Source organism: Topomyia yanbarensis, chromosome 2 (assembly GCF_030247195.1).
Source record: "Topomyia yanbarensis strain Yona2022 chromosome 2, ASM3024719v1, whole genome shotgun sequence".
Taxonomy (NCBI): Eukaryota; Metazoa; Arthropoda; class Insecta; order Diptera; family Culicidae; genus Topomyia; species Topomyia yanbarensis.
Genome location: NC_080671.1, coordinates 417,684,727 through 417,709,850, shown reverse-complemented (window position 1 = coordinate 417,709,850; position 25,124 = coordinate 417,684,727). Strand labels below are relative to the sequence as shown.

The 25,124-nt window shown below is 39.6% G+C and overlaps 2 protein-coding genes across 2 annotated transcripts; one reads left to right on the top strand and one right to left on the bottom strand.

The window, feature by feature from the left end:
* Positions 1 to 1,273: 1,273 nt before the first annotated feature.
* Positions 1,274 to 25,013, bottom strand: LOC131685198 (chromatin target of PRMT1 protein). The gene is made up of 6 exons (XM_058968747.1): positions 24,755 to 25,013; positions 24,206 to 24,581; positions 23,978 to 24,123; positions 4,514 to 5,074; positions 1,814 to 1,935; positions 1,274 to 1,739 (listed from the first exon to the last, which is right to left on the bottom strand). Exons 2-6 carry the CDS (start codon positions 24,479 to 24,481, stop codon positions 1,597 to 1,599), a joined length of 1,248 nt encoding a protein of 415 aa, XP_058824730.1. The 5' UTR covers positions 24,482 to 24,581; positions 24,755 to 25,013; the 3' UTR covers positions 1,274 to 1,596.
* Positions 6,485 to 8,033, top strand: LOC131685199 (uncharacterized). Its single transcript, XM_058968748.1, has 5 exons — positions 6,485 to 6,591; positions 6,673 to 6,859; positions 6,915 to 7,042; positions 7,133 to 7,420; positions 7,658 to 8,033. The coding sequence occupies exons 2-5, from the start codon at positions 6,733 to 6,735 to the stop codon at positions 7,910 to 7,912; spliced, it is 798 nt and encodes a 265-aa protein (XP_058824731.1). The 5' UTR covers positions 6,485 to 6,591; positions 6,673 to 6,732; the 3' UTR covers positions 7,913 to 8,033.
* Positions 25,014 to 25,124: the final 111 nt, after the last annotated feature.

The window sequence follows — 25,124 nt, the reverse complement described above, 5'->3', positions numbered from 1 at the left end:
TTCACGAACAAGTCAGGGAGCTGAATGGCTCATTAAGGAAGTAGTGCAAGATGGCACAAGAAGGGAACTAAAGGGAAAGATGTTGCGGTGCTAAATGGCTCTGTACACGGAGCCAAAGGGCTCAAGAAGGTTTGGTACTGAAACCAAAGAAAAATCGGTATTGGGAGAATTTCTTTCGCAAGTGAACTCTCCGTCAGCGTAAGCTAGATTCACCGCTGGGAGCTGGACTGAGTAGACCGCGACGAGACACCACCGGTCTTGTCGGGCCTCCAACAAACCGGACGCCCTACTCCACCGGAATCGCCGAATTGATCTCGGCACCTGGCTGGTTGGCTCGCTTTCGAACTTCCCTCTCCGTGGAGCTCTTCATCGGAGTAGGCCATCGTCAGGGACTAGATCGAGTACTTCGCGGATAAGTCGGAAGCTCAACGAAGAAGTGATACTAAATGGCACAAGGGAACCGAAGGGCTCAGTAAATTAGAGTCTGAAGTTTGCCGTCTAGATTGTCCTCGTAGCTCGACCCACACCTAGTTTTCCTAATATCATACAGAAATTACCACGTTGTGTGGATGGTCGAAAACTGGTAGTGTGTCAAGGATGGATACTGTAACCCTACGGAAAGAACTAACTACAAAGTAATTGAATATGAGTGTGCGCTGTGCACATAAAAAACCTCTTCTCGGGGAGGAATCAGGTTGCGTGCAAGAGTAGTTTTACTAGCGGGTCGGGTGGCTACTTAAATCCGTTCCCTGAGTTGTAGCTTTGGTACATTTTTTCCTTGTCAAGTTGTTTTGAACATATTTTTCTGCTCTCGAAAAACATATATACAGTTAACAGGAGACAGAACAGCAACATTGCAAAGATTACACACCACAGTGACAGGGTAGGTTCCATTTTAGCAGTAATGCTCACATACCTAACAGTTAAAGATCGCAACAGAAACAGCCAACAAGATTAGGAAACTTCCATTGTTATTGACCCGGCGCGACGCAATGTGGAAAAAGTATACACTCAGGTTTGTTTTACGCGGGGGATACAGGCCGTGTAAATGAAAACCGCGTAGATTCCAAAATCCGCGTAAATGAAGACCGTGAAAATTTAAGAATCCGCGTTAATGAAAACCTCATTAATGGATACCGCGTAAATTCAAAAATCCGCTTAAAAACACGGCCCAAAAAATCCGCGTCAAAAAACCCTGAGTGTACTTCATTACGACGAATGGTTTCTTCAAACCAGTCAGGCATTCCGACGTAGTAGAATCAAAACCAATCTGTTAATGTATTCAGTCATAAGAAAACAATTTATTTCTCATCTTAGTTTGCAGGTGCTGTATATTCTATATACATTCAATGCTCACGACCTTGTTGATAAATTACTAAAATGTATTCCTCAAGTTCAGTTTTCGGCGATTTATCAAGTTCATTTTTCTAAACAGAAAAACGGTTCCTTATCGTCTATAGTTAGTTTAGCAGTTTACTTTAATTATAAGGATACACACACATGTGTTTTGTATCATTAGTTTAATTAGATTGGACAGCGAACCTCCATCCTACTCAAACCGCCCAGTCTGTGTCTACTGCCAGGCGTTACCAACTCCTATATACTACGGTGCATCCCGTTCATGTACTCGTCCATCTCCTTGTCCAGTGATGACTTCGTGCTGGCCATATACTGATCCAGTTCCTTGTCAAGATCTTCCTTACTTTTGGAAAATGCCGATAGCCTGCGTCCTTGTGATGCTAAAACCGGAGAAAAAGCAAAAAATAACAGGTATTAGCTCAGATTCGAAACTTAATCCTATGAAGCAACTAACTGTTGCGACCGCGTTGTCCACTACGTGACCGATTCAGTGACGCCGGTCGTCCCCGAGAGCGCGAACGTCCACGGTATGGGATTCCACCTACACCTCCGCTGAAACCGCCAGCTCCTCCTCCTCTGCAATTAGAAGCGAAGACGAAGGGCAGCTTAGGATCGGGCCCGACGAGAATGCTGAGTTTTGTGCGGAGTTTTGTTTCGTGGAATGAGTTTGGTTTTTTTTCAGAGCATGTGTGTCTCAAATGATGGAAATCAGGCTAAGAAAATCGAGTGTTTCTCTAGACTTCCCACCCATTTGGTATTTTTGTATCAAAGTCGAGATATTAAATGTCCCTTATCTGACTAATTCCTGGATCACTAATAGGTGTTTGTAGTTGCCAGAAATAAAGTTAGGGATCATCCATAAATGACGTAGCATTATATGGAGGAGGGGGAAGTTTTGTATTTTGTGATGATGTGTGACGACAGGGGGGTAGGGGGTCATGTCATGCTACGTAGCTTTTTTAAAGGGGAATAGAATAGAATTTAAAAAAAAAATACGGTGAAAAGGGGGGGGGGGGGGGCAGAGTTACTGTCAAGCTACGTAATTACCAGGGGGGGGGGGGGTATTTAGAGGTTTGTGACGAAATGCTACGATGGGGGAAGGGGGTGTAAAAAATCACTCAAAAATGCTACGTCATTTATGGATCATCCCTTATAAACTTTTCATTGAACCCACATTCATACTAAACAGATTTTCATATGTTGTCCAATGTAGAACTGAAATGAATTTCTGAAATGAAATTTTATGATTTGCATTCTCAATAACGGCAGCAAAAAAAACAAACGGAAATCAGTCAAATCAGTTCGAAAATTCGATCCGTGGTAATGCAGAATAAGACTGTTTCTGGTTTGTACCTGAATTGCATTAGATAAATATTTTTTAAATTGAATAAGATGATCTCAAAAGTCAAGTGCATTGCGTAGCACTCTTTTTACTTTAAAAATTGAAGAGATCTGATACTAAGTCGGTGCCAAATACTGATGAAATGGTTAAAAAACTAATCAAAATATGGAACAACAATAAGTCCGGTTTTACAGTGTAGGAATTATTCTCACATTGAAGCATCCGTAATACCATTAAAGAAGTTCTACAGAATATGATCTGGTCTTCCAACTTTTTGCCAGCCGCTCAATTTGAATATCGGTATACTTCCATAATGCTCGTCTTTAGGGCAAGTTCCTTACTGAAAGGTTGGAGAAATCATTTTTCCTTTCCAATTTGCTCACAATTGAAAGTTTGTCCTATTCCCTGGCTGCTCTATTTTTCCTTTATGAGCCAAACTACAGACATTTCAGAATATCTGCCGTTAAGCATCAACGTGTATTGCTAGTCTGTTTTTATTTATAATGCACTAGTAGTTACAGATATATTAAGCTTATTCATAATAACGAACAGAAGTCGTAGTATTTTACAAAGCTGGCTGAAATAAAATTAATTTCTCAAAAAGGGATAAGTTCAACCTGACAGTTGCGAGCATGAAAATTGAAAATAATTGGAGTATTTTCATTTCATATAAAAATCAAATGGTTAATTCCTACGTTGCCTCTTCCCCAACCACATAAAACTACCGCAAATACACCCAGAACCAACTCCCTCCGAGCCGATCCCCAAGCTTCCTTCTTCGGTTTTGGTCGATTGAGCTACAAAAAGAAAAAAAGTATTACGAGAAGTACTCGCACACAGTCCAGTGATGATTGCACAATGATACCAAACAAATGATAGCGTTTTATACCAAACCAGTGATCTCTAGCCAAGACGAACGTCGCAGAGAGACTCTTCCCAGCTGATGGACTAAAGGATGGACCACATACTGGCCGCTCCATGTTGATCAACCGTTGTTTTGCTAATCCATCAGTTGTAGGGCAGTTGAGTTGTATCCCAACAGAGCGTCGTGAAGAAATGTCCGAGCACTTGCAGTGCTGTCTGGTTCACGTCTTACCACAGGGCTACTACTGCAACAACTACAAGAAAAGTGCTCGATCGAGCGTACTTTGTTCGGGAAAGGCACCGGCGAAGTGCAATAAATTTGGGGAAGTATAACCATTTGTATATGATTCAAACGATCAGTAACCTAGGATGTAAGATACGGTTTGCCAGGAGAGCGGTTAAGAGCTGACTGTTAATGGTGGTAGTCTTGTTTATCAATGTGCTTCCGAAAGTAAGGATACCAAAAGTCAATTGTCACTGAGCACTGCTGTTACAATCCCCAACTGTTTCACTGTTGTTTGAAAAATATATCCACGTCTTCAATTAGAGCAATCCATTACGTTCTGATCTACGATTATGTATCGAGTAAATGCATCCAGTTAGCATGTGTCACTTTGAAATTAATGTTTTTGGCTGTATAGCTTTTTTGTGAGATGAAACTAATCCAAACACGCTCGATTCTGCTTCTGCCGGCCACTCAACAAGGTTACTGAACGATTTCAAGTTCTCTTTCGGCATCTCCCTTCTGTTATATCCTCTAAGAATAGGATTGTTTACAAGAAATTAGATTTGGGTTAGAAATACTCGTTTCTATCATCGCTGCACGGCGATCTGCAGGGCTTTCACCAACCCAAGATTCAAAAAGGGACTGTTTCCACAATCAATCCTTTTCCAGGATGATTCATCAAAGAATTGTTCTCAGTTGCGTTTATACCAACGGATCATTACCTCTGCGGGTTTCGTCCGGGTCTTCCTCCGTTCCAATCGTTCTGATAGGGGGTAGCTCCTCCACGTCGTAGACCACGATTGCCAATCCATCCGCGTCCACCGCGGTACCCATTGGTGCGATTCGTGCCGAGTCGCCCATTCACACTTCCATACCGCAGGTTCGAACGTGAACCAGTACGCATTAGATAACCATTACCACGGCCCCGTCGACCATTGGAGCGTCCACGTGCGCGACCGTAGCCACTGCCGCCACGATTTCCATAGTTTCCGCCATTGTAACCATTCATACCGGTGCTGCGCGATCTGTCGCGAACGGACTGTACGCGTGAACGCGAACGGGACATACGGGGACGCGAACGTGATCCCGAATTTGAACGATCCCGGCCGCCCCGGGATCTGGATCGTCCTCCCATATTGGCGGAAGAATTCGTACGATGCAACGGTTGGCGGGCATTGCGGGAGCGGCTGCGGGCTCTTGAATTATTGCCAAGACGGCTCGAGACGTGCTGCTGAGAGCTGGTGCGATACAGCGCCTGCCGCTCGACGTAATCGGCGTTCATTCTGGAAGATGGAAAGAATATTTCAAGGTAAAATATTTGAAGCAAATTTAGTATGTTTTATAGAGCAAAAGTTACGTGTAGTAGCAAAATAGATTAAGCAGGTAATTTAGCATAAGAACAAGTGACAAATATTTCGTTTCGCAGAATAAACATTTCCAAAAAATGGACTTTTTTCCTTTCGGTATAACATTTATTTGTTATAATTATAGAAGAAAGTTAGTTTATCCTCATAGTATGTATAACATTCCCCCGAAAACCATTCTCCAGAAGAAAAAATGCCGAAGCTTTTTCCCCAGAAACACATATTTCAGAAAGTATTATTTCCCAGAAAACTGATTCCCAGAAAGTACCAAAGCCCAGAAAACTTTCACCAAGAAAGAACCAGAATACAGAAAACTGTTCCGCAGAAAGTACCAAAACACAGAAAATTATTTTGCCGAAGAATTTTTTTCTTCTATTGTCTCAATAAACAATTCGTTACATTTAGATCATGTGTACTTAAATACTTGTTATAAGTTCGCTATTCACAGTATTTTTTTAATATTTACGCATTAGCACATTTTCAGCCATTGAAATATTTTTCGATTTTTTGAAAATTCTAAGAAATGTAACCCCTTAATAACTCGATACTTTCAACAACAGAGTACTTAGCATAGATCATTAACGTTTTCTTTCATTTTCATTTTCATTTCGCAGCGTTTGGTGGGGCAATGAGAGCGCAAGTCAGTCCAAGGCCGATGATCGGAGGGGTAATGGCAGAATAGTCTATGCGGACCACCAAAACGCCATGGGAGAGGAACAGGGTGTGGGTTGAAGTAGGGTTAATGGATTGATGTATACTTGACGAATAATTGCGCTGCAGAATGTGATGAAAAGGTGCATTGAACAGTACTAACAGTGTGGATGATTACAATTGCATGTTCGCGTTTTTGACCCGGTTTGTGTTATCGCGAAGGCTAGCGGCGTTTGTACGTTTTGAATGAGATATTATGAGTGTATATGGGAGCATATGCAATTGATTGTGTTAGTGAGTGTTATAATGAATCTAAATTAAGATATAGTGATAAAACGAAAAAGAACATGCCGAATCAAAAGAAAAAAATGAAGACATTAGGTAGAAGCGTATAAATTGACTGATTTTTTAGTTTACATGAGTAGTGGAAAAGCAAACTAGAAGTAAAACAAAAACAGACAAATGAAGTAGAAGAAAAGAACGGGAGGGACGTATTCTAAGTTGCTTATATTTGGGAACATAGCCACTTTATTGACGGTTTGGTTCGCGTGGATGATGGTTCTTCAAAATTACTAGGCACATTTTGAACATTTGACTTGATATGGTCCCAATACTTTGGATAGTTCACTTAAATTTTAAATTCAATACATTGTGCAATTGAATGATGTTTACTTTACACGCAGAGAAATTTCGAGTAGTTGAATCAAAAAATTCCATTTTTGAACTCAACAATTCATTATTGTTATTTCGAAAAATAATTATAATTGGATCAACAATACTCGCTGGTAAATTCAAAAAAATATTTTTTTTGATTTGAAAAATAAATTGTTGAATCAACAAAACAAATTGTTGATTTTTTTTTTCAGTGTGTAGGTCTAGTATAGTCAGCAAAGAAACCGCCATTTTGCAAACATTCAAAAGTTAAAATGAGTTCGCCGGAAGAACATGTACAGCAGGAGGTTGCAGTGGAAGAAGTGTCCGCTGAAATTATTGAAACCGTCGATTTGTTAAATGGATTTGGGTTATCGGTGTCGATAATTGAGAGCTTTATCGGTGAGTAAGTTATTATTTATTTGTGCCAATTGTTTTAAAGTATTATTGTTTTCAGCTAACGAATACACCGCTGAAACATTGCGCATCATCGAGCGACGCGAGGTGGAAGAGCTGATTCCGGTTCCGTTTCTGGCCGAGCGAACTAAATGTATCAACGGGTTAAATACCTGGAGAAAAGCTCAGGTATTTTTTGTTCACGTTAATTGTTACCCATAAGAAATTATTTTTTGTGTATAACTGCCACTATATAGTTTTCTTTTCTCTTTCCTATAGGGCCTCCCCACGCTGGTAGATCGTATACCATTGCAGTCAATTTTGCCTTCCACGGAGAACACTGTAACCCGAGAAAACTGCACAGCTGCATATTTGCTTGGCTCTTCACCCAAAGGACAACAAATTATCCAGCAATATAGGGACGAGAAGTTCCTGTCACGAAGCGACAAAAAAAGCATCACGCATATTGTTGTAGATGAGTTCAAGGATCGGTTTTCCAAACTGACTCCTACTGAGTTGCTGGATAGAGCGATCGAACTGCATAGACTTTTTCCAAGCGAGCCACAGGTAAGACATCCCTGCAAATCATCAGAATGGTGCTGTGTGTATGTAATTCCTATTAATGTTCACTGTTTTGTAATTAACCCTCCTTTCCATACACCTGCGCATGTCTTGTGCCTCATAGATTATTGATATCATATCTTGTATCATATATACTTTTTTGTACGTTACTCAGTAGGCGTAACCGTGTATTGTTCGTAGAAAATAAAAGTAAATATTGCAATTTTGTGATATTTTTTACAGGAAATTTGGTATCAGCCCACATGGACCAAGGACAGTGCTGGTAAAAAAATCAAAATACGTAAACAGGCAAAGGGAAGATTATATGATCGTAACGTTAATTATAAGGAAGCGACGAAAGACAAACCGATACAGCCATCATCATCGCAACAGCATCAACAAGCTGAAGGAGGACATTGTTTTACGGATCAGCAAGGTAAGCCAAATCAAAAACTGAAGTGCTTCTCTATATTACCAATAATATGCCTCCTGTTATAGTTGCCGACTTTAAACAAACTATAAACTGGATAACTCACAATCAGGATGAATGGGATGAAGTTAAACATAAATGGAAAAATACAAGTGCACAGAGGATTTACGAATTATTAAAACTCAAAAACCGCACTGCTTCGTTGCTATTATCTGAGTATCCAGTCTTTAGAAACCATCAAGGATATCAATTGATACAAATAGACTTTCAGCTGCAATTTCCTGATAAAGAAAAACTCCTTTTCGATCGCTGGTCGAGTTTTCTAAAAGGAATTCGTCATATCTTGCAGGTTGAAGTTTCAGATACAGAAGGAAAAGCATTGCTTGAGCTTCTTAAAGCCGATGATATATCCGTTGGTAAGTAAATAACTAGATTTAGTAATAATTGCATGACTCAATTATATGTTCATTTTCATTCATAGATGGTCAATCCTTGATTACTGTTTGGTTGTTGGCTCACGTACTGCCTAGCCCCCTATTGATCTGTTCGGGAAAACGACGATGGAAACCTTCGATTCTTGAATCCCGAGACAGCATCGTAGTACTTGTTAAAGACCTGTCAGAGCTACAAGCAACAATTGCTAAACTATTTAGCTCCTGGCGTGATTACGACATAGCATCAACCCCCTTCATAGTTGTTCATGGAGAAGATTTAAAACATCCCACAGGATTCACAGTGTGGAATAACGTGGTGTCGTATAAGCTTCCTAGTTTTCAAAAAGCACTGGACATATGCTTGAAGCTCTATAAATCATATTCTCTTGATTTTCCACGACAGACCGCTTCTGTTTGACATTTACTGGCATGTTATTTGTACGATTTTACTCTCCCGAGTGAACAAACCAACATCACGGCTATGGTTACAGCTATTCGTGCAAAAGCATCGTCATGATTTCTTGTATTGTACCGCAATGTCCATGGCAATCGAAGTTTTTACATCGTTTTTATGATCATTTAAATAAATTCCACGATCAACTGCCTATATATGCTTGTAATCACTTAACCTGTACCCGAAGATTTAGCGTACGATATTCGTTTTTCCGCCATTTTAAAAAGCACCTGGAAGAAGATGAACAAGCTCAAAGCGTATCTGTTAGCAACGAATATAGCATAAATGAATTTGTAACAAAAACTTCCGAAAATGTACGACACGAATATGTAGAGGAGAGTAGAAGTGTACAAATTAATGAAGAGTTTTCGTTGGAATCATTAGAACAACAAAATTCATTATCTTCCGATACAATTGATATGAGTACTGTGTTAGAAAAAATAGAAAAAATGTCAATTGATTTCAATTTGAAATGGCTAAATATGAATTCGATGCCAAGAAAAACTGTGTTTGAAGTACACAAGGATATACAGACGAAAATTTTAAAGCCGTTCGTGACGGTATCAGAACTAATGGAAGTTAGAGGCTTAATTACAAAAGAAGGGAAACACATGTTCGATAAAATGTGTGAAAAATTTAGTAGCGTTGACACAGAATATAAATGCATTGAAAAATTGAAATCCACTGACCTCTACATTGCACCAAAGGAATTTGTTATTAGTAATGAACTGCGCCCAGGAGTTGTAAGAAGTGGACAGTTAATGGATAGTGATCCAATAACAGGTTAGTATAAAGGCGATTTTTAAATTTATCTTAGCTTAATGACACAATTTTATATTTCAGGAATATTAATGCCTATCAAATTCAATCTTCGAAAATATTTGGAATCGAATAACGTGATGAAAACTGTTTTAGACAATCTTACCCCATCTGACGATGGATACATTCGCAGTTTAATTGATGGTTCTGTATGGAAGAAACGGACACAAGATGCGGCGTCGAAAATCATCATACCATTAAATCTTTTTTTTGATGATTTTACTTCAGGGGACACCGTTTCTCCACATGCTACTCAAACCTCGGTATGCGGTATTTACTACTACATACCAAGTTTGCCGGGTTACATATTAGCCAAATTAGTGAATATTCTTGTAGCCGGATATGTACTGTCCATGGATAGGAAAGAATTCAGCAATGAAGATCTGTTCAGCAATCTGATAGATGTATTAATTGAACTTGAAACGGAAGGATTAGAAGTAAGATATGAAAACAAACTAATACATGTTCATTTTATGATAGGTTTTATTACGGGCGATAATTAAGGATTGTCAGGAATCCTAGATATGGTAGAATCAGTTCGTGCTCATTTTTATTGTAGACTATGTAAAAGAAATAGAACAGAGAGAGAGACTGATGTCCGTGAATACGAGGAAACTTTTAGGACAGTAGATAATTACGAACAAGATTTAAAAATGAATGACGTTTCACTGACCGGTATTAAGACCGACAGTATTTTTAACCGCATCCCTTCTTTTCATATAACATATAACGTATATTTTGATTCTATGCATGATGTATGGGAAGGAATATGTGTATATGGTCTCAGACATCTATTGAATTATTCTATTAATATTAAAAAACTGTTTACTCTTGATGAGTTAAATAATAGAAAAAATGTTTTCGTATTTGGGAGCTTGAATTCTTCAAATATTCCCAACGACATTAAAGATATTAACATATTGAAAACAAAAATTAAAATGACAGCAAGCGAAATCAAGACATTAGTTACGTTTCTACCGCTCATTGTGGGAAAATTAATTTCTGAACATGACGAAGTATGGCAACATTTTTGCATATTAATACAAATTTGTCATATTGTGATGCTGCGTGAAATTCCTAAAAGTCTAATAGAAACTTTAAGACAGTTAGTAATTGTTCATCATGAACAATACCAAATATTGTTTAAAGATACTCTCAAACCTAAGCACCATAACATTGTCCACTACGCTTCATTTATTATGCATTCCGGCACACCCCGTCATCAGTGGGCCATGAGGGGCGAAGCAAAACACCGCGACGCGAAACAGTATAGCAGGATAAATAATAATAAGATCAACTTATGTAAATCATTAGGCATAAAAGGAGCTTATAAGTTCGCCTACAACGTATTCAACAATATATTTATTGCTCCTGTAATTGACTACAGCGAATCTAAAATTTCATTTTTACCGCTTGCTCATGAATTTCAAATGTTACTGCGAGATTAACAAAGATTCAGCATGTCATATTGATAAATTTTGGAAACAAGGTTCGTTGTTTACTAAAGGAACCATTTTTTATATCAGCAACAAAGATTTGATTAGCATGTATGAAGTACAAGACATTCTAACTGACGATGATAAAAAACTATTTTTAGTTTGCTATAGCATTCACGCGCAAAAATTTGTGGAACATTTACAATGTTTTGAAGTAATTATAATAAATGAACCTAGGATAGTTGTTGATATAGAAAAGCTGCAAACACTAACTATAAATTTACATAGAGTAGACGGTAGACTCTATTTTAGGCATTGTAATTTTGTAAATATTTTAAATATTTAAAATAAATAAAATATTAAAAATATTATTGTTCTTTCAAACTACAATAAAAAACGAATACTATTGACTTACATATCGTAGAATCGATATTTAAAAATAATTGATTCAACAAAGGCTTCATTTCGATTCAACAAATGAACATGGCTGCTTCAAAGATTTGAGTATTATTTCAATAAAAAATATTTTTGATTCAACCAATAAAAATGGTTAATTTAGAAACTTAAATTCGTTGCTTTAAAGATTTCTTTATATTATTTCAAAAACTGATTTTTTGTTTCCACTAGCAGAAATAGTTGTTTTATAAATTAAAACTTGTTGCTTCGAATATTAATTTTATTATTTCAAAAAACAATATTTTTGATTCAACTAACAAAAATTGTTGATTCAGCAACTAAACATTGTTGTTCAAACAAATTTTTGTGATTTCAAAAAAAAAAATTGTTGACCCATGGGATATCTGTATTTTAAAAACAAAAAAATATTTCATTGAATCCAACAAAAAAAATTGTTGGTGTCAACAATATTTATTGTTAGCCGGGAAACAACAATTTTTTTTTTGTTGATTTCAATACAGTATATTGTTGAAGTTAAAAAATATTTCTGTGCGTGTAGATTTGGGTTTAAAATGGTATGATCGTTGGCTAATTGCTTTAAGTTTTAATGCATTGTGCAAATTGAATGATATTTAATTTAGATTATATGTAATGAACCACTAACCACAGGATACTGCATCGGTCTGGATCTAGTTGAGTTGATAGCAAAAATAAATTAATCTGCCAGTCGTCAGGGTATATCTTCGCTTCTATCCACCACCTGAAGCACGCGCCGTGTTGCTATTAGATTCTAGGGACCAACAGAATCCAAGGTCTCCAAGCTACAAATCCCTAAGCATACAAATTTACAGTCTGGAGTTCACCGCCAAGCCCACGGATCTTGTATTTGTATTGCTTTTTTTTCTTTTTTTTCTTCGAAACCAGGTGGAACAGTTATAGTTAAGTCAGTCCTGGTACGGGTCAGGTGGATAGTTTGGGTAATGACTGAGCTGCTCCATGCGGACGACATGCACTCTATAGGAGAAGAAGGGATGATGGACTGGGAAGAAGGGTATGAAAGGTTTGTTGAGCGTAATGTTAAGTCATTTAGTATGTCCGTCCATAAGTCAGTACAGTGCTTATTTGTCTGGGTTAGCGTGGGCGTTTACTAATTGTGTAATAGTGTGATCGCTAAAGGCTCGAGCATTTGAATGCTAGCGTGTCTCTAACTTTGCGTGCATAAATTCTATTTTAGATTCGTTTGGCCATTCGCATATTCACGTGTATTCTTGAACGATCGCGCGCGGACCGTGAATCTGATAAATTATTTTTAGTGTATGGTAGAGGGACGTGTTGTCTGGTGAATATGAGCATTATTCTTGATTGGTCCAACTGAAGGCATGAGTCCAGGCTGATCGAGAGTAGAGAATTCCAAACGTAGCCGGTCTATGATCACGCGAGTGGTGGGTTAATTCTTGAGACCGCGGTTGTAAAGTTATAGGTGCTGAAAAGTTCACTTAAGTAGGGGGGTGTTTGGTCGGGATTGTTAATTTATAAGTGCTTAACCATCCACTTAGTCACCGGGGTGTTATGCTTTTAACGAGATCGTGGGTGTGGTCGTGCGTGGATGAACGCGATGGACTCGAGCGTTTGTATGTGGACTTTTTTGTCGCGTGTGCTAGTATGTATGTAACTTCGCGTGGACACATTATTTTTATAAGCGTGTGGCCATTCGCATGTTCGCGTATTCTTCAATGATCGCGCGTGGACGTCTTGTCTAGTTTTTATTTCTATTGGTCCAACTAAAGGCATGAATTTGGGCTGCTAGGATCAAGAGCGGAGACTTTCGGACGTGACCGATTCATGATTGCGCGAGCTTAGATTCTTAGGTTCCAACGTTCACCTAATCAATCGGGGTGTTTAAATATTGGCGAGATCGCGGGCGTTCGTATTTGTGGCCAGGTTTGTGTTATCGCGTAGGCCACGTTTGTACATTTGGAATGAGAGATTGTTAGTGTATATGAGAGAATAAGCAATTGGTGTTAGTGAGTGTTATCATGGATCTAATTGAAAATATAGCAACAAGGGTACCATGGAAGTGGATAATAAAGGTCGCCAAGTTAAGTACTCAAATTGATCACAATGTAGCTTAAGATTGTATACTATTCCCCCGAAAATCATTCCCCAGAAAGTCATTCCCCAGAATTCCACTCCCCTAGAATTCCATACCCCAGAATGCACCATCTCCCAGAAAGCCATTCCCCAGAAAAGTTTAACTTTTTTGTTGATTTGATCTTTTCAAACGTACTACTGTCGTGATTCGCTGGTTGGACACTTTTTAACTGGACCGCTTTTTAGTTGGACCTCCGCTAGTTGGACCATTGTCCAACTACAAAGCATCTGAACGTCAAAATCTCGTGTAAAATTTACTTTGACAATCAATCTGACAATGTTTAGAGATATGAACAGATGCATTTACACTGCCAACATCTCCTTTGGAGAGTTTTTGACATTCGTCCCCACACTATCAGGGTGGGTTGCTGGGGAGTTACGGCGGGTTTCCTAGAACAATGTTTCAATAGCCTACCGCTCGCCAGCATGTATTTTAACACGCCTAGCCGCCATTTCGTTTACTGGGTCCAACTAGCGAATCAAATTAGTTAGTTGGACAAGGCTGTGGCCCAACCAGCGAATCACGACTGTACTCGTTCCCACTTTCATCGAATTTAAATAAAGAATAGCAGACTTTCCCGAAAAACCATTCCACAGAAACTAAAATACCGAAGTGTTTTCCCCAGAAAGAACTATTTTCTAGAAAACCTTAACCAGAATGAACCAATGCTCATAAGTTCATTCCGCAGTTATAACCATTTCCCAGACATTTTTTTGAAGTGGGAAATTCTTTTGATGAAAATCGAAACATTTTTTCAGTATGTTGGCCATATTACGCCCTCGAAAAGTGCACTGGTAGCAGCATTAGACAATAGCAATATTTTTACTTTTCTTTTAATAATATAAGCATACATATAGGACGAATCGCAAAATTCAGTAATGGTGTGTTTTTCAGTGCCATTTAACAACAACCATAGAAAGCGGTAGCCCCCTTCCTAGGATCCAAAGAATGAAACAGTGTTATGTATGTAAGGTTATTTGGCGAAACCAAAACTTTGTACATTACCTAAGTCAAGGAACTGATGCATGATGCACGATGTTAAGCTTGTACGGATAAGCCGTCGAAAGCGGCGGCTCCTCGCAAAAATATCATTGCACCAATTCGGCCAAAACACTAGCTACACCTTTTATACACGATTCCAACCATTCATTTACAAATTAGTCAACCCTCAGGCCCAGGAGCAATTGGTATATCCCCCGTATACTTGTGCATATGTCAGTGGCGCCATAATCGGAAATGCTTTAACAGTCCCAACTAGTAATATATTCAATTCAAAATGATCGCTAACATTGACGAATAATTGTTGTCAAGTATTATGTCTGTAACTCTGTGGTATAAGTACCATTTGGCGTAAGGTATGAAAATACTTTCGAATGTATTTAGTGCAACCTGTTTGAGTAAACCGAGTAATCGGGTGGATCGTACATTTGTGTACGAAACATTCCCAATACAAAAGAAACTCTAAAAACCCACGAACCCATTTGTCAAAATATGCATTCATTTCAATTTTAATATGGATTCAACCAAAGCTTCAAAGAAGGAATCAACATATATGTTTGAATAAACCGGGCAGACGAAAAGATCACAAGTTTGCGTGCAAGAATTACTTGGCGTACAAATTCAAAGAACTGCTCATGTTTGAAAGAAGGAACCAAGTCCTATGTTCGAGTAAACGGGTTATACGAGAGGATAACAGGTTTGCTTGCGAGAGGCCGCCGCTTTCGACGGCATATCCTCAGCAGCTTAACACCGCATAAGTTCCTTTATGCGTAAACCTTTGGCTCAACCACAAATAATGACCCAGCAAACCACTAAGAACTAAAGTAAGCAGTATATTGACTATATAAGAGCTGTCCAATGCTTATAAGCTTTATATGACCTTCACAAATGTTTATAAGCTGTATATCAGCTTTGCAAATGTTTATAAGTTGTATACAAGCTTTGCGAATGTTTATAAGTTGTATACAAGCTTTTCGAATGTTTATAAGCATTACGAACATTAAGCATTAAAATAGACCGTATATGGGTATATGAAGCTATACTTCAGAGCCTAAAAACCCTGTAGTTGTAAGCCGTAAGCGGTAGTCAGCGATGCCGTTATAACGCCGTTAATGGTTGACATTTCTATTAATCAGAAACAATGAAGTCCAAATCAAAACAAATATGATATGGCGCACTTTGTAAGCACAAAAAAAAGTTTGTCGGCTTAGGAGTCACAAACAAATTAAAGGGAATCAAATTTTTGAGCCAGAAAATGTAAACCGCGATGAATAAATTTTAGTTTTGTGTAGGAAAGGAGGTAATTTGAAAAAAAAATATTCCCAAAACCATGCTTTTATTCGTCAGCGAGTGAAATCAACTTCTAATCAAAACAAAAATCGTTCAATTTAAGAACGACAATATAATTCATATAACCAAATGTCCAAATGGATCAAACAGCAAGCGCACTGGAACAACTTTATCCCCATAGCTTGTAGAAGCATAAGTTCGAGTCTGGATCAAACGATGTATTGAAAAAAGTTAAACACATGTGGCAGATAGATAGAAAGAAAGAAAAACAACTTTTGCTCCATTTTCATTTTGTTTTTTTTCTCAACCAGTACACAAATTGTTTTGATATTCCTCCATAGGCGCGGTAGAAAAGTATGTATATCAGCCGAATATTTCGCAAAAAAATGGCTTTTGAACAGCACTCATGTACAATACGATGCCTATAAGGCCAGTTACCCTTGTTCTATACGCGGCTATAGAGCCGATAACTTTTCTGGGGAATGGGGCATCCTGGGGAATGGGACATTCTGGATAATGGTTTTCTAGGGATTGGTACATTCTGGGAAATGTCTTTCTGGGGAGTGGCTTTCTGGGAAATGGCTTTCGGGGGAATGGTATACAACCGTAGCCTAACTAAAAAGAAAATAATCGTATCCCAAGTTTCTGTGATATAATCACTGTAATACTGTTTTGGTGGAAAAGCCCCCGGACCACATCAAGGCACAGTATCATGCCGAGGGGGATCTTGTATTTGTATTGCTTATTGGGGCTTTAACTTCGATGAGTCATTCGCCCTTAAAAATTCGTATGTTACATTTCGTGTTTACATTATAATTGTCATATCTCAGCTTTATTTGTTGTCATGGCTAGATGCGGATTGGTTCGAAGGGTCGCGGGAAGCCTCCCCGGAGCTCGTCGATTTCCAACCTATGGGCTTTCTAACGATTATCAAATACTTATTACTCGACTTTGCGTCGGAACAATCTTTAATGCAACAAGCATTAAAATCTGTCAAACAGTGGTGACTAGATAAATTATCAGTTAACCCAAACAACAATTCACTGGAACTTTTCACGAAGAAGCAAATAACTACCGGGGTTCGTCCCTTGCAGTTCTTTGATTCTGAGCTACTGTGTGCAGATCAAGTCAAATACGTTGGAGTTATATTGGATTCCAAACTCACATTAAGTTCAGAGGCAAGATAGCGTGCATGGCCTTCGAGCAGTGCAGACGAACTTTTGGAAAGACCTAGGGTCTTTAACCTAAATACATCTATTGGATTTACACGACAATTGTACGTCCAATAGTGTCATACGGATGCCTTGTGTGGTGACAGAGGGGAGAGTTGATGACAGGCCAGTCAAAGCTAAACCATCTGCAAAGAATGGTGCTCATGGCGTTGACTGGTGCTTTCACCACGACTCCGACTGCTGCTCTTGAGGCACTTCTAACTATCAAACCATTACACATACATGTATTCTGTTTGTTGATTTTTCTCGGTGAAATTAAAAACGATACTAGTTCAGCCTGATGGCTGAAGCATAGTAGGCCGAAACGTTACGTAACGACGAAGAAAACTAGTATCGTTTTTAATTTCACCGAGAAAAATCAACAAACAGAAAACATAACAATTTTGCGGTGACAAATAAACCCTAAAAAAACATTACACATACACTTAAAACAAGAAGCACTATCATGTGCATACAGACTGCAGGTTACTGGGCTTTGGAACAATAATCATGTTGATCTTGCTACCAGTCATACACGATTGTGGTCACAAATGGTTACATGGGGTGAAGATATTCTTGCTCCCAGCGACATTACACTCACTTGTAGTTTTCCTTACAGGACATTCCATGTGAAGATTCCCTCTCGAGAGGAGTGGTTGTCTGGCTTTATGGAAAGACAACAACAAACGCAAGTGGTTTGTTACACTGACGGTTCTCTGATGGAGGGACGTGCTGGTGCTGGTGTCTACTGTCGTGAAATGAGATTGGAACAATCTCACTCACTAGGTAGATACTGTACTGTATTCCAAGCAGAAATCTTTGCGATTATGTGCGGGGTGCAATCGGCCCTTCAACTGAGTTTATCCGGCAGAGTTATAAACTTCTGCTCCGATAGTCAGGCTGCAATCAAGGCCCTTAGCTCAGACAAATCCCGGTCCAAGCTAGTGATCGCGTGCCGAACCCAAATCGAAGAACTAAGCATTGTCAACACTATCTACCTTGTCTGGGTGCCCGGACATTGCGGTATTACTGGAAATGAATGGGCTGACGAATTGGCCAGGGCAGGTTCAGCGATTGACTTCGTTGGTCCTGAGCCCGCGCTGCCAATTTCGACAAGTTGGATAAGGGAAAAAATTCGGTCCTGGGCTTCGTCCGAGCACCGCAATTATTGGAGAAATCTACAAACGTGTCGCCAAACAAAGGCGTTTCTAGAACAACCATGCCGACTGAAACTCAGAGACATACTAAAGTTTCTTATCCAATGTGGTAAAGAGCTTTAGGTTTATTCGCAGGCAAGTAAGAACTACTTGTGAGTTTAACTTACCTGTTGTTTATTTTTGTTTCGTGCTGTTATTTTTCCCACCCTTCCAATTCTACTTCCCCACACCTCCTTGTCCTTTCCTTCCGCTCAGGAAATGATGAAAACACACGGCAAGGCACAAATCCCCGACTACGTCCGGGGAACGTGCCATTTGAGCCAATATATTCTGATTCCTGATTCCTGATACCCATTCATAACCTCGACCCACGCCAATATTGCCTTGTCTTCCGGACCAATATGAAATTGAGATTGAGAAATTTAAATAGCTCACCGGTACCTTGGCAGCTCCTTTCCTCGACTACCCAAAGCGACTATTCTGTAGCCCGCGTAAATATTTGAAATCCCTGCTTGAATTTTTTCACGTGCAGGCCTACGCGGTACTTGCCAGCCGTACAAGGTGCAACTGCCGTCCTCGACCGTCCCTTAGCACACGATCGTTATCCAGTCCACCGTGTCTCGTGCAACCGTTTTCGTTTCGCGAAACACCGAAAACTACTCGTCAATTTAAAAGCCTGTACCGTGCTTTTATCGAGTGAGAACTCTAAAAAGGATGGCATGTCGCATGTAAACGGTCTTCGACCGTCGCTCTACATGACCGTTCCACTGAATATGCTGATGATTTTCCTTTTCCTCTCAGAGAAGTTGGATTTGAATGTTTCGTGAAACCGGCCGACCACAAAATATGACCATCGACGATTCGAACGAAACTTTGAAGTTGAGTTCGGTTTATGAATCTTCTTGATTTTCTCTGACAATTGCAATGTTTTGCTACAAGAGCCTTTCTTTAAAAGGGTGTAGACATTTCTACGTGCATTTATTTCAAAATTTTTGTTCGATTACTGTATGTTATACAGCAAAACTTTCTGAGAACGAGTTACAGGGAATGAATATTTCTGTACAAAAAATATACACTGAAAAAAATTCTGGGTCATTTCTCAAAAAAAAAAAATGGTGTTTAAAAATTTAAATTGTGAAAGAACCTATTTTTTATATTTTTTCTACAACAACCTAAAAAAGAAACATTTTGAATGTGATTGTATGATGGAAAACTTATCAGTTGAAAAGTTTTTCTAACTAACTTTATACGTGTTTTTAAATTCCGTACTGATTGATGCTTAAAACTGTTTTTTTATTACAGAGTATAATTTTAAGTATCGTTTTAAATCAAAATGCGTTTTACAAAAATCTCCCAAAATGCTATAGTTTTCGAGATATTTGGAATTTTGTTCCAACATAAACAGTTAATTCGTGTGATTGTCCTTTTTAAAAGTTAGTTGTGTTCCCCTATCAAAAAATAACAAAAATCTAATGTGGTAGTTCTCGAGATCGGGTTGCCCTCAAGAACCATCTGCACCGGGTCGTCGTCCGACATTCTTACGTGTCCAGCCCACCGCAAACGTCCTATTTTTGCGGTATGCGCGATGGATGGTTCTTCCAGCAGCTGATGCAACTCATGGTTTATTGGTATGCACGCCACAATAGATGGTACGCAACACCTTTCGTTCGGAAACTCCAATGGCGCATTGGTTCTCCACGAGCATAGTCCAGGTCTCGTGGCCGTAGAGGACCACCGATAATCAACTAAGTGCGGCGGCGAATTTTGTTCGACTGGAGCGTCCTCCGGAGTCCAAGGTAGGCACAATTTTCCGCCAAGAGCCGTCTCTGAATTTCTCTGCTGATATCATTGTCGGCGGTTATCAGTGAGCCCGAATACATGGATTCATCGACCATCTCGATTTCGTCACCGTCAATCGGAACTCGGGATGGAAGGTCCACATTGTCGTCTCTAGAACCTCTTCCTCTCATGTATTTTGTCTTCGAAACGTTGATGGCAAGTCCAATCCCGCTGGCTTCAGCTTTCGGTCTGATGTACGTACTCGACATCGCCTCAAAGTTCCGTGCCGTTATGTCAATGTCGTCGGCGAAGCCAAGAAGCTGGACGGACTTCCTGAAAATCGTGCCGCTCGTGTCTATCCCCGCTCTCCTTATTACACCTTCTAACGCAACGTTGAACAGCAGGCACGGTAGACCATCACCTTGCCGTAACCCTCTTCGAGATTCAAAGGGACTCGAGAGTGTCCCTGATACTCGAGCAACTCACATCACCCGATCCATCGTCGCCTTGACTAATCGTGTTAGCTTATCCGGAAAACCGCACTCGTGCATTATCTGCCATAGCTGATCTCGATCGATTGTGTCATACGCCGATTTGAAATCGATGAACAAATGATGTGTGGGCACGTTGTATTCGCGGCTCTTCTGCAGAACCTGCAGATTGCATTCTATTTGAGATAACATAGTCAAATTTTCCCCTCACAAGGATCACAACATCATCTGCAAATCCAATCACTTCCTATCCCATTTCAGTTAATGATTTCAATAGCTCGTCCACAACTAATGACCACAATAAGGGTGATAGAACTCCGCCTTGAGGACATCCCTTATTTGTTTTCATAGTCAGTGACGTGTTTCCAAGCGCGCTAGTTATTTCACGGTTTGTAAGCATTGAGTTGATCCAATTTATTGTGTAAATGTCAAACTCATGTTTTCTCATAACATTCCGCATTGAACTATGAGATGCATTGTCGAAAGCTCCTTCTATGTCTAAAAAAGCCGAAAGTGAGATTGCTTGTGTTCCATAGAATTCTCTAGTTTTCCAATCAACATGTGTAATGCATCTATTGTTGATTTGTTACTTTGAATTGAAATTCGCTCAGTGGAGAGTCTTTCAAGTACTCTGCTTTAATGTGTAAGTCAATCATTTTCTCCATTATTTTCAGAAGTATGGAGGTTAGGCTGATTGGCCTAAAAGATTTTGGAAGTGATGTATCGCGCTTCCCAGATTTTGGTATAAATATTACCCTTGTTTGTCTCCAGCTTGTAGGTATATAGTTTAGTATTAGACTTGCCCTAAACATTTTCGTCAGGTATGGAATGATGTTCTGTTTGCTTTTCTGTAGCATTATTGGCAGTATTCCGTCCATCCCCGGCGATTTGAATGGTTCAAAGGAGTCGATCGCCCATTCCACCTTTACGACTGTTTATATAGCACTGACAATTTCGTGAGCTTCGGCACTAGCTTCATATGAGTCAAGCTCTGCTTCAATTTGATTCTGTGTTTGTATATTATTAATGGGAAACGACCCAGGAAAATGTTTCTCCATCATGATACTAAGTGTTTCTTGGGAATCAATGGTGAAAGTTCCGTCGTCCTTCTTCACACTACCTAACCCATTTGTATGATCTTTAGAGATTTTTTTGTAGTCTTGCAACGACGGAAGTTTGTTCAACCCGCTCGCACATCAACCTCCAACTCTTTCTTCGCGATTTCCTAATTTCTAGGTTATATGCCGAAAGAGACTTTTTATGCTTACTTTTTTACACCGGCTACTTTGTTGTTTTTCGGCCGACCGATCTCCTCCTTGACTTTTTGGAGATCAGGGGCCGGCAGCCTATCGTCTTCTGCGCGTGCTTCAAGATCCGTTGCCATACCGGCTTCGCCCTCTGCTGCTTCACCGTTGAGGCGTTCGTCATAGTACTGCTTCCACCTCTCAATCACCTCACACTCGTTCGTAAGAAGGTTATCTATCAGAATATATTGGCTTAAATGGCACGTTCCACGTATGACACGGCATGCAATCGACAATTGTTTCACAAGTGTCGGAAATTGCATGACCTCGATCCATTGATGCTCTCCTTGGTTATACACATGATCTTTCCAGTCCTTTGTATCAAAATTTAACAAGAACGTTGGTTCACGAATATATTTCCAACGGGTTGTACAGTTTCGCCATTTGGGATCCGTTTCATCGTTGGATTCAGTTGACGTAGACGGCACATCAGCGAGAAAAAAATAGCAGGTGAATGCCAAATAGACAAGAAATTTCATTGCTTGGTTGATGTTGTTGTCTTCGATCGGTTTCGTCGTTTACATATCGAAATGCTCAAAATATTTCGAAAAATGTCAACATTACTTAAAGTGTTGCAATCTCAATATCGATTTGAGTTGACGATGGGGGACGACATATTCCTGAAATGTATCCGAGACTCGACGTAGCAATCCAGCAGTCAAGTAGTTCCATAAGGGACCGTGGTCAACTCTAGAACCTTCACTTTATTCATTGATCTACACCAACAGACCCCTTGGCCCCAAATGGTGGTTACATAGACTAATTACATGTAAGGATTGACAAAAACATAACTTCAATCGTATTTCTCGTCAAGTGAAAATAAAATAGGATGACAACTCTGCACAGTAAGTCCAAGACGAATAGGGGTCAAACGAAGTTTTCCGCAGTCAACAGATTTCTTTTGCAGATTCTGTAGAAACGGGTGTCCATAGAATGCATGCAAATTTGTTGGGATATTTTTGAGATGTCGGATGAGAAAATATAAAGATGCAATCGGAATCCCAATGCGATTACTTCCTCTGCCCAACGGGTCCCATTGTGCACGTCGTTAAGGGCCATTGCGTTGATATCAAACATCTCTCTTACGACAATATGTAGATGCTTTTGAAGGCCTGTCTTTCTGTCCTTCGGTAAGACGATCGCGGTTTGCAAAAAAAAGAACAATTGTTGAATATGGCAGCACAAGCATGATTGCTTATTCGATTGGAATAGAAATGGAGCCACTTTTTGACTGCCCATGATCGCATACCAGTCCCATAAAGATAGGAAGCCCCATAGAAAACGGGACAAATATGCGATCATGGGTAGTTGAGCAAGTTGGATTTTTCCTTCTCCTCCGTTAATGCTATTTTCACGCAGATGTTGTTTCTGTGTGGTTCCGTCGTTTGATGCCGATTTTGGCATTTACAACAGCTTTTGGATGACAGTTGTTCGGATTCACTATATACATTGGACAATTATGCGTAGGGCGGTCGTATAGAGTTCATCAGTGTTTTATTTTGTGCTGTGATCACATTGTGTTGGCATTTTCCATTTCCATTCATCTATTCCCTTCCAAACAGGAATATGATCGAACCGCATAGCAAGACACAAATCTCCGAATAAAGGTAAGGTACGTAGCGGACTCATGACTTAAGACAAACATCTATAGTCTTCTAAGTCGCCCAAAAAGAACTTAAAATATAGCTTGAGATTCCACCTTACCGTAAATAGAACATGATTGATACCGATTCGTAGGTATCTAACAAATAAAAAAAAATCAATAGACCGAAATCAGGCCCCATATCACCCACCCTCCATGATGAGTGCAAATTTCCCATGCAACAATACGTTACGTCGTCCAATGAAAGCGAAAACCTACCAATAACGCCCTACTTCAGTCAAAGTGGCTCGCTCAGAGTCACGCGATAAAATGATTTCCATATTCCACGATATGGTGGTTTATTGAAATCAATGTTCCGCTGTTACTACAAATGCGATAGACAACATCTACAGTATTTTATTTGAACCTCGTGCATGAAGGGGTCGTCAACGAAAGTGATTGTTTGTAACCAACCCCACCTACACGTTGTGGGGTGGAAATGACATATTGGCACATTTATATCTGTTTACCAATAAAATCTTTCACATTAATACACTCGTCCTCCGCTAAATTACCATACACAAAGCTACGATGAACTTAATACTATTTATTCGTCAAATGTTACTCACGTGGCGATATCGGAAAGGCTGTTGGAGCGCTGAAGGTGGTATGAGCCTCCCACCAGTGAAAGCGTATTTCCGGCTGCCCGACGAAGATTAACTCTCGTTGCAAAATTACTGCGATTTAAACGCTGCCGACCGGAGCGAATGTTTCTCTGTTGAAAAATAACAATCAGTTTATAAAAAAAAATCGTCACTAGTCCTGCATAGATTTAATATTAATAGCAACATCCTTACATTTTTCTGACGAAACGCTGAATTATGTCCCGTATGCAGTCTGTCCAGCTGCCTGAGCAGCTGCCGGTTCGCTAGCGAACCTTTAGTGTTAAGCGAATCGACCGAATTGGATCGCTTGCGACGAAGAATTCCATTTGCCATGTGGGGATTCGTTCGGGTGATCGTAGCGTAATTTTTGTCAGCTGGAATCACCTTGGACATAACGGTGAAGCGGTCATTTAGCGAGACACCGGTCGAGCTGTTGAAGTGAACTTTGCTAACCGTGACCGTGTTCATGGTGCTTTCGCTTTAATTTTGTCGAATCTTCAAACTGCTTTATTTTGTTCTATGCCGCCGAAGATGATGCACTTCTTAATATAATCAAAGATGGCGGTGTCTGAAAAAATGGAAATAACACGCAAAAATAGGTAAACGATGCGGATCAACAGTAGAAAAAATCTCTCGTCGGCCGAAAGTAGGTAGCCATTCTTCAAAATCTATTCTTGGAACTGAATTAGGTTTGCCCTCAAAATGCTGTTACTTAACACATCTGCGTTGTGAAATTCTTACCTCCACAGTAAACTCAGAACTTCTGCTTCAACTTTTAACTAACGAAACTTCAGAATCGCACCTGACGAATTCCGACCACGTTTCAACCAGCAAAATAAAACTTCCTTTTTGGGAAGTTATCACTTCCACGCTAGATTGTTCGTTGAACCGTTGCTTTTTTTGCTTTTCTAACCTTCTTCTACACCGATGACGAATCTTCAGAAGTTAAAAAATCAGAGGGAAAAACGAACGAAACACGTCCACTCTCGGTGCCGTTCAGTTACTTTATGCGAAAGGCGAAACAGAAACAGGGTCTTCGACAAAAAGTAAACCAGCGGGAAAAGCTTTTGTCGCTCTAGTACCTCATATAAGTGATGCGAAAAATGTGCTT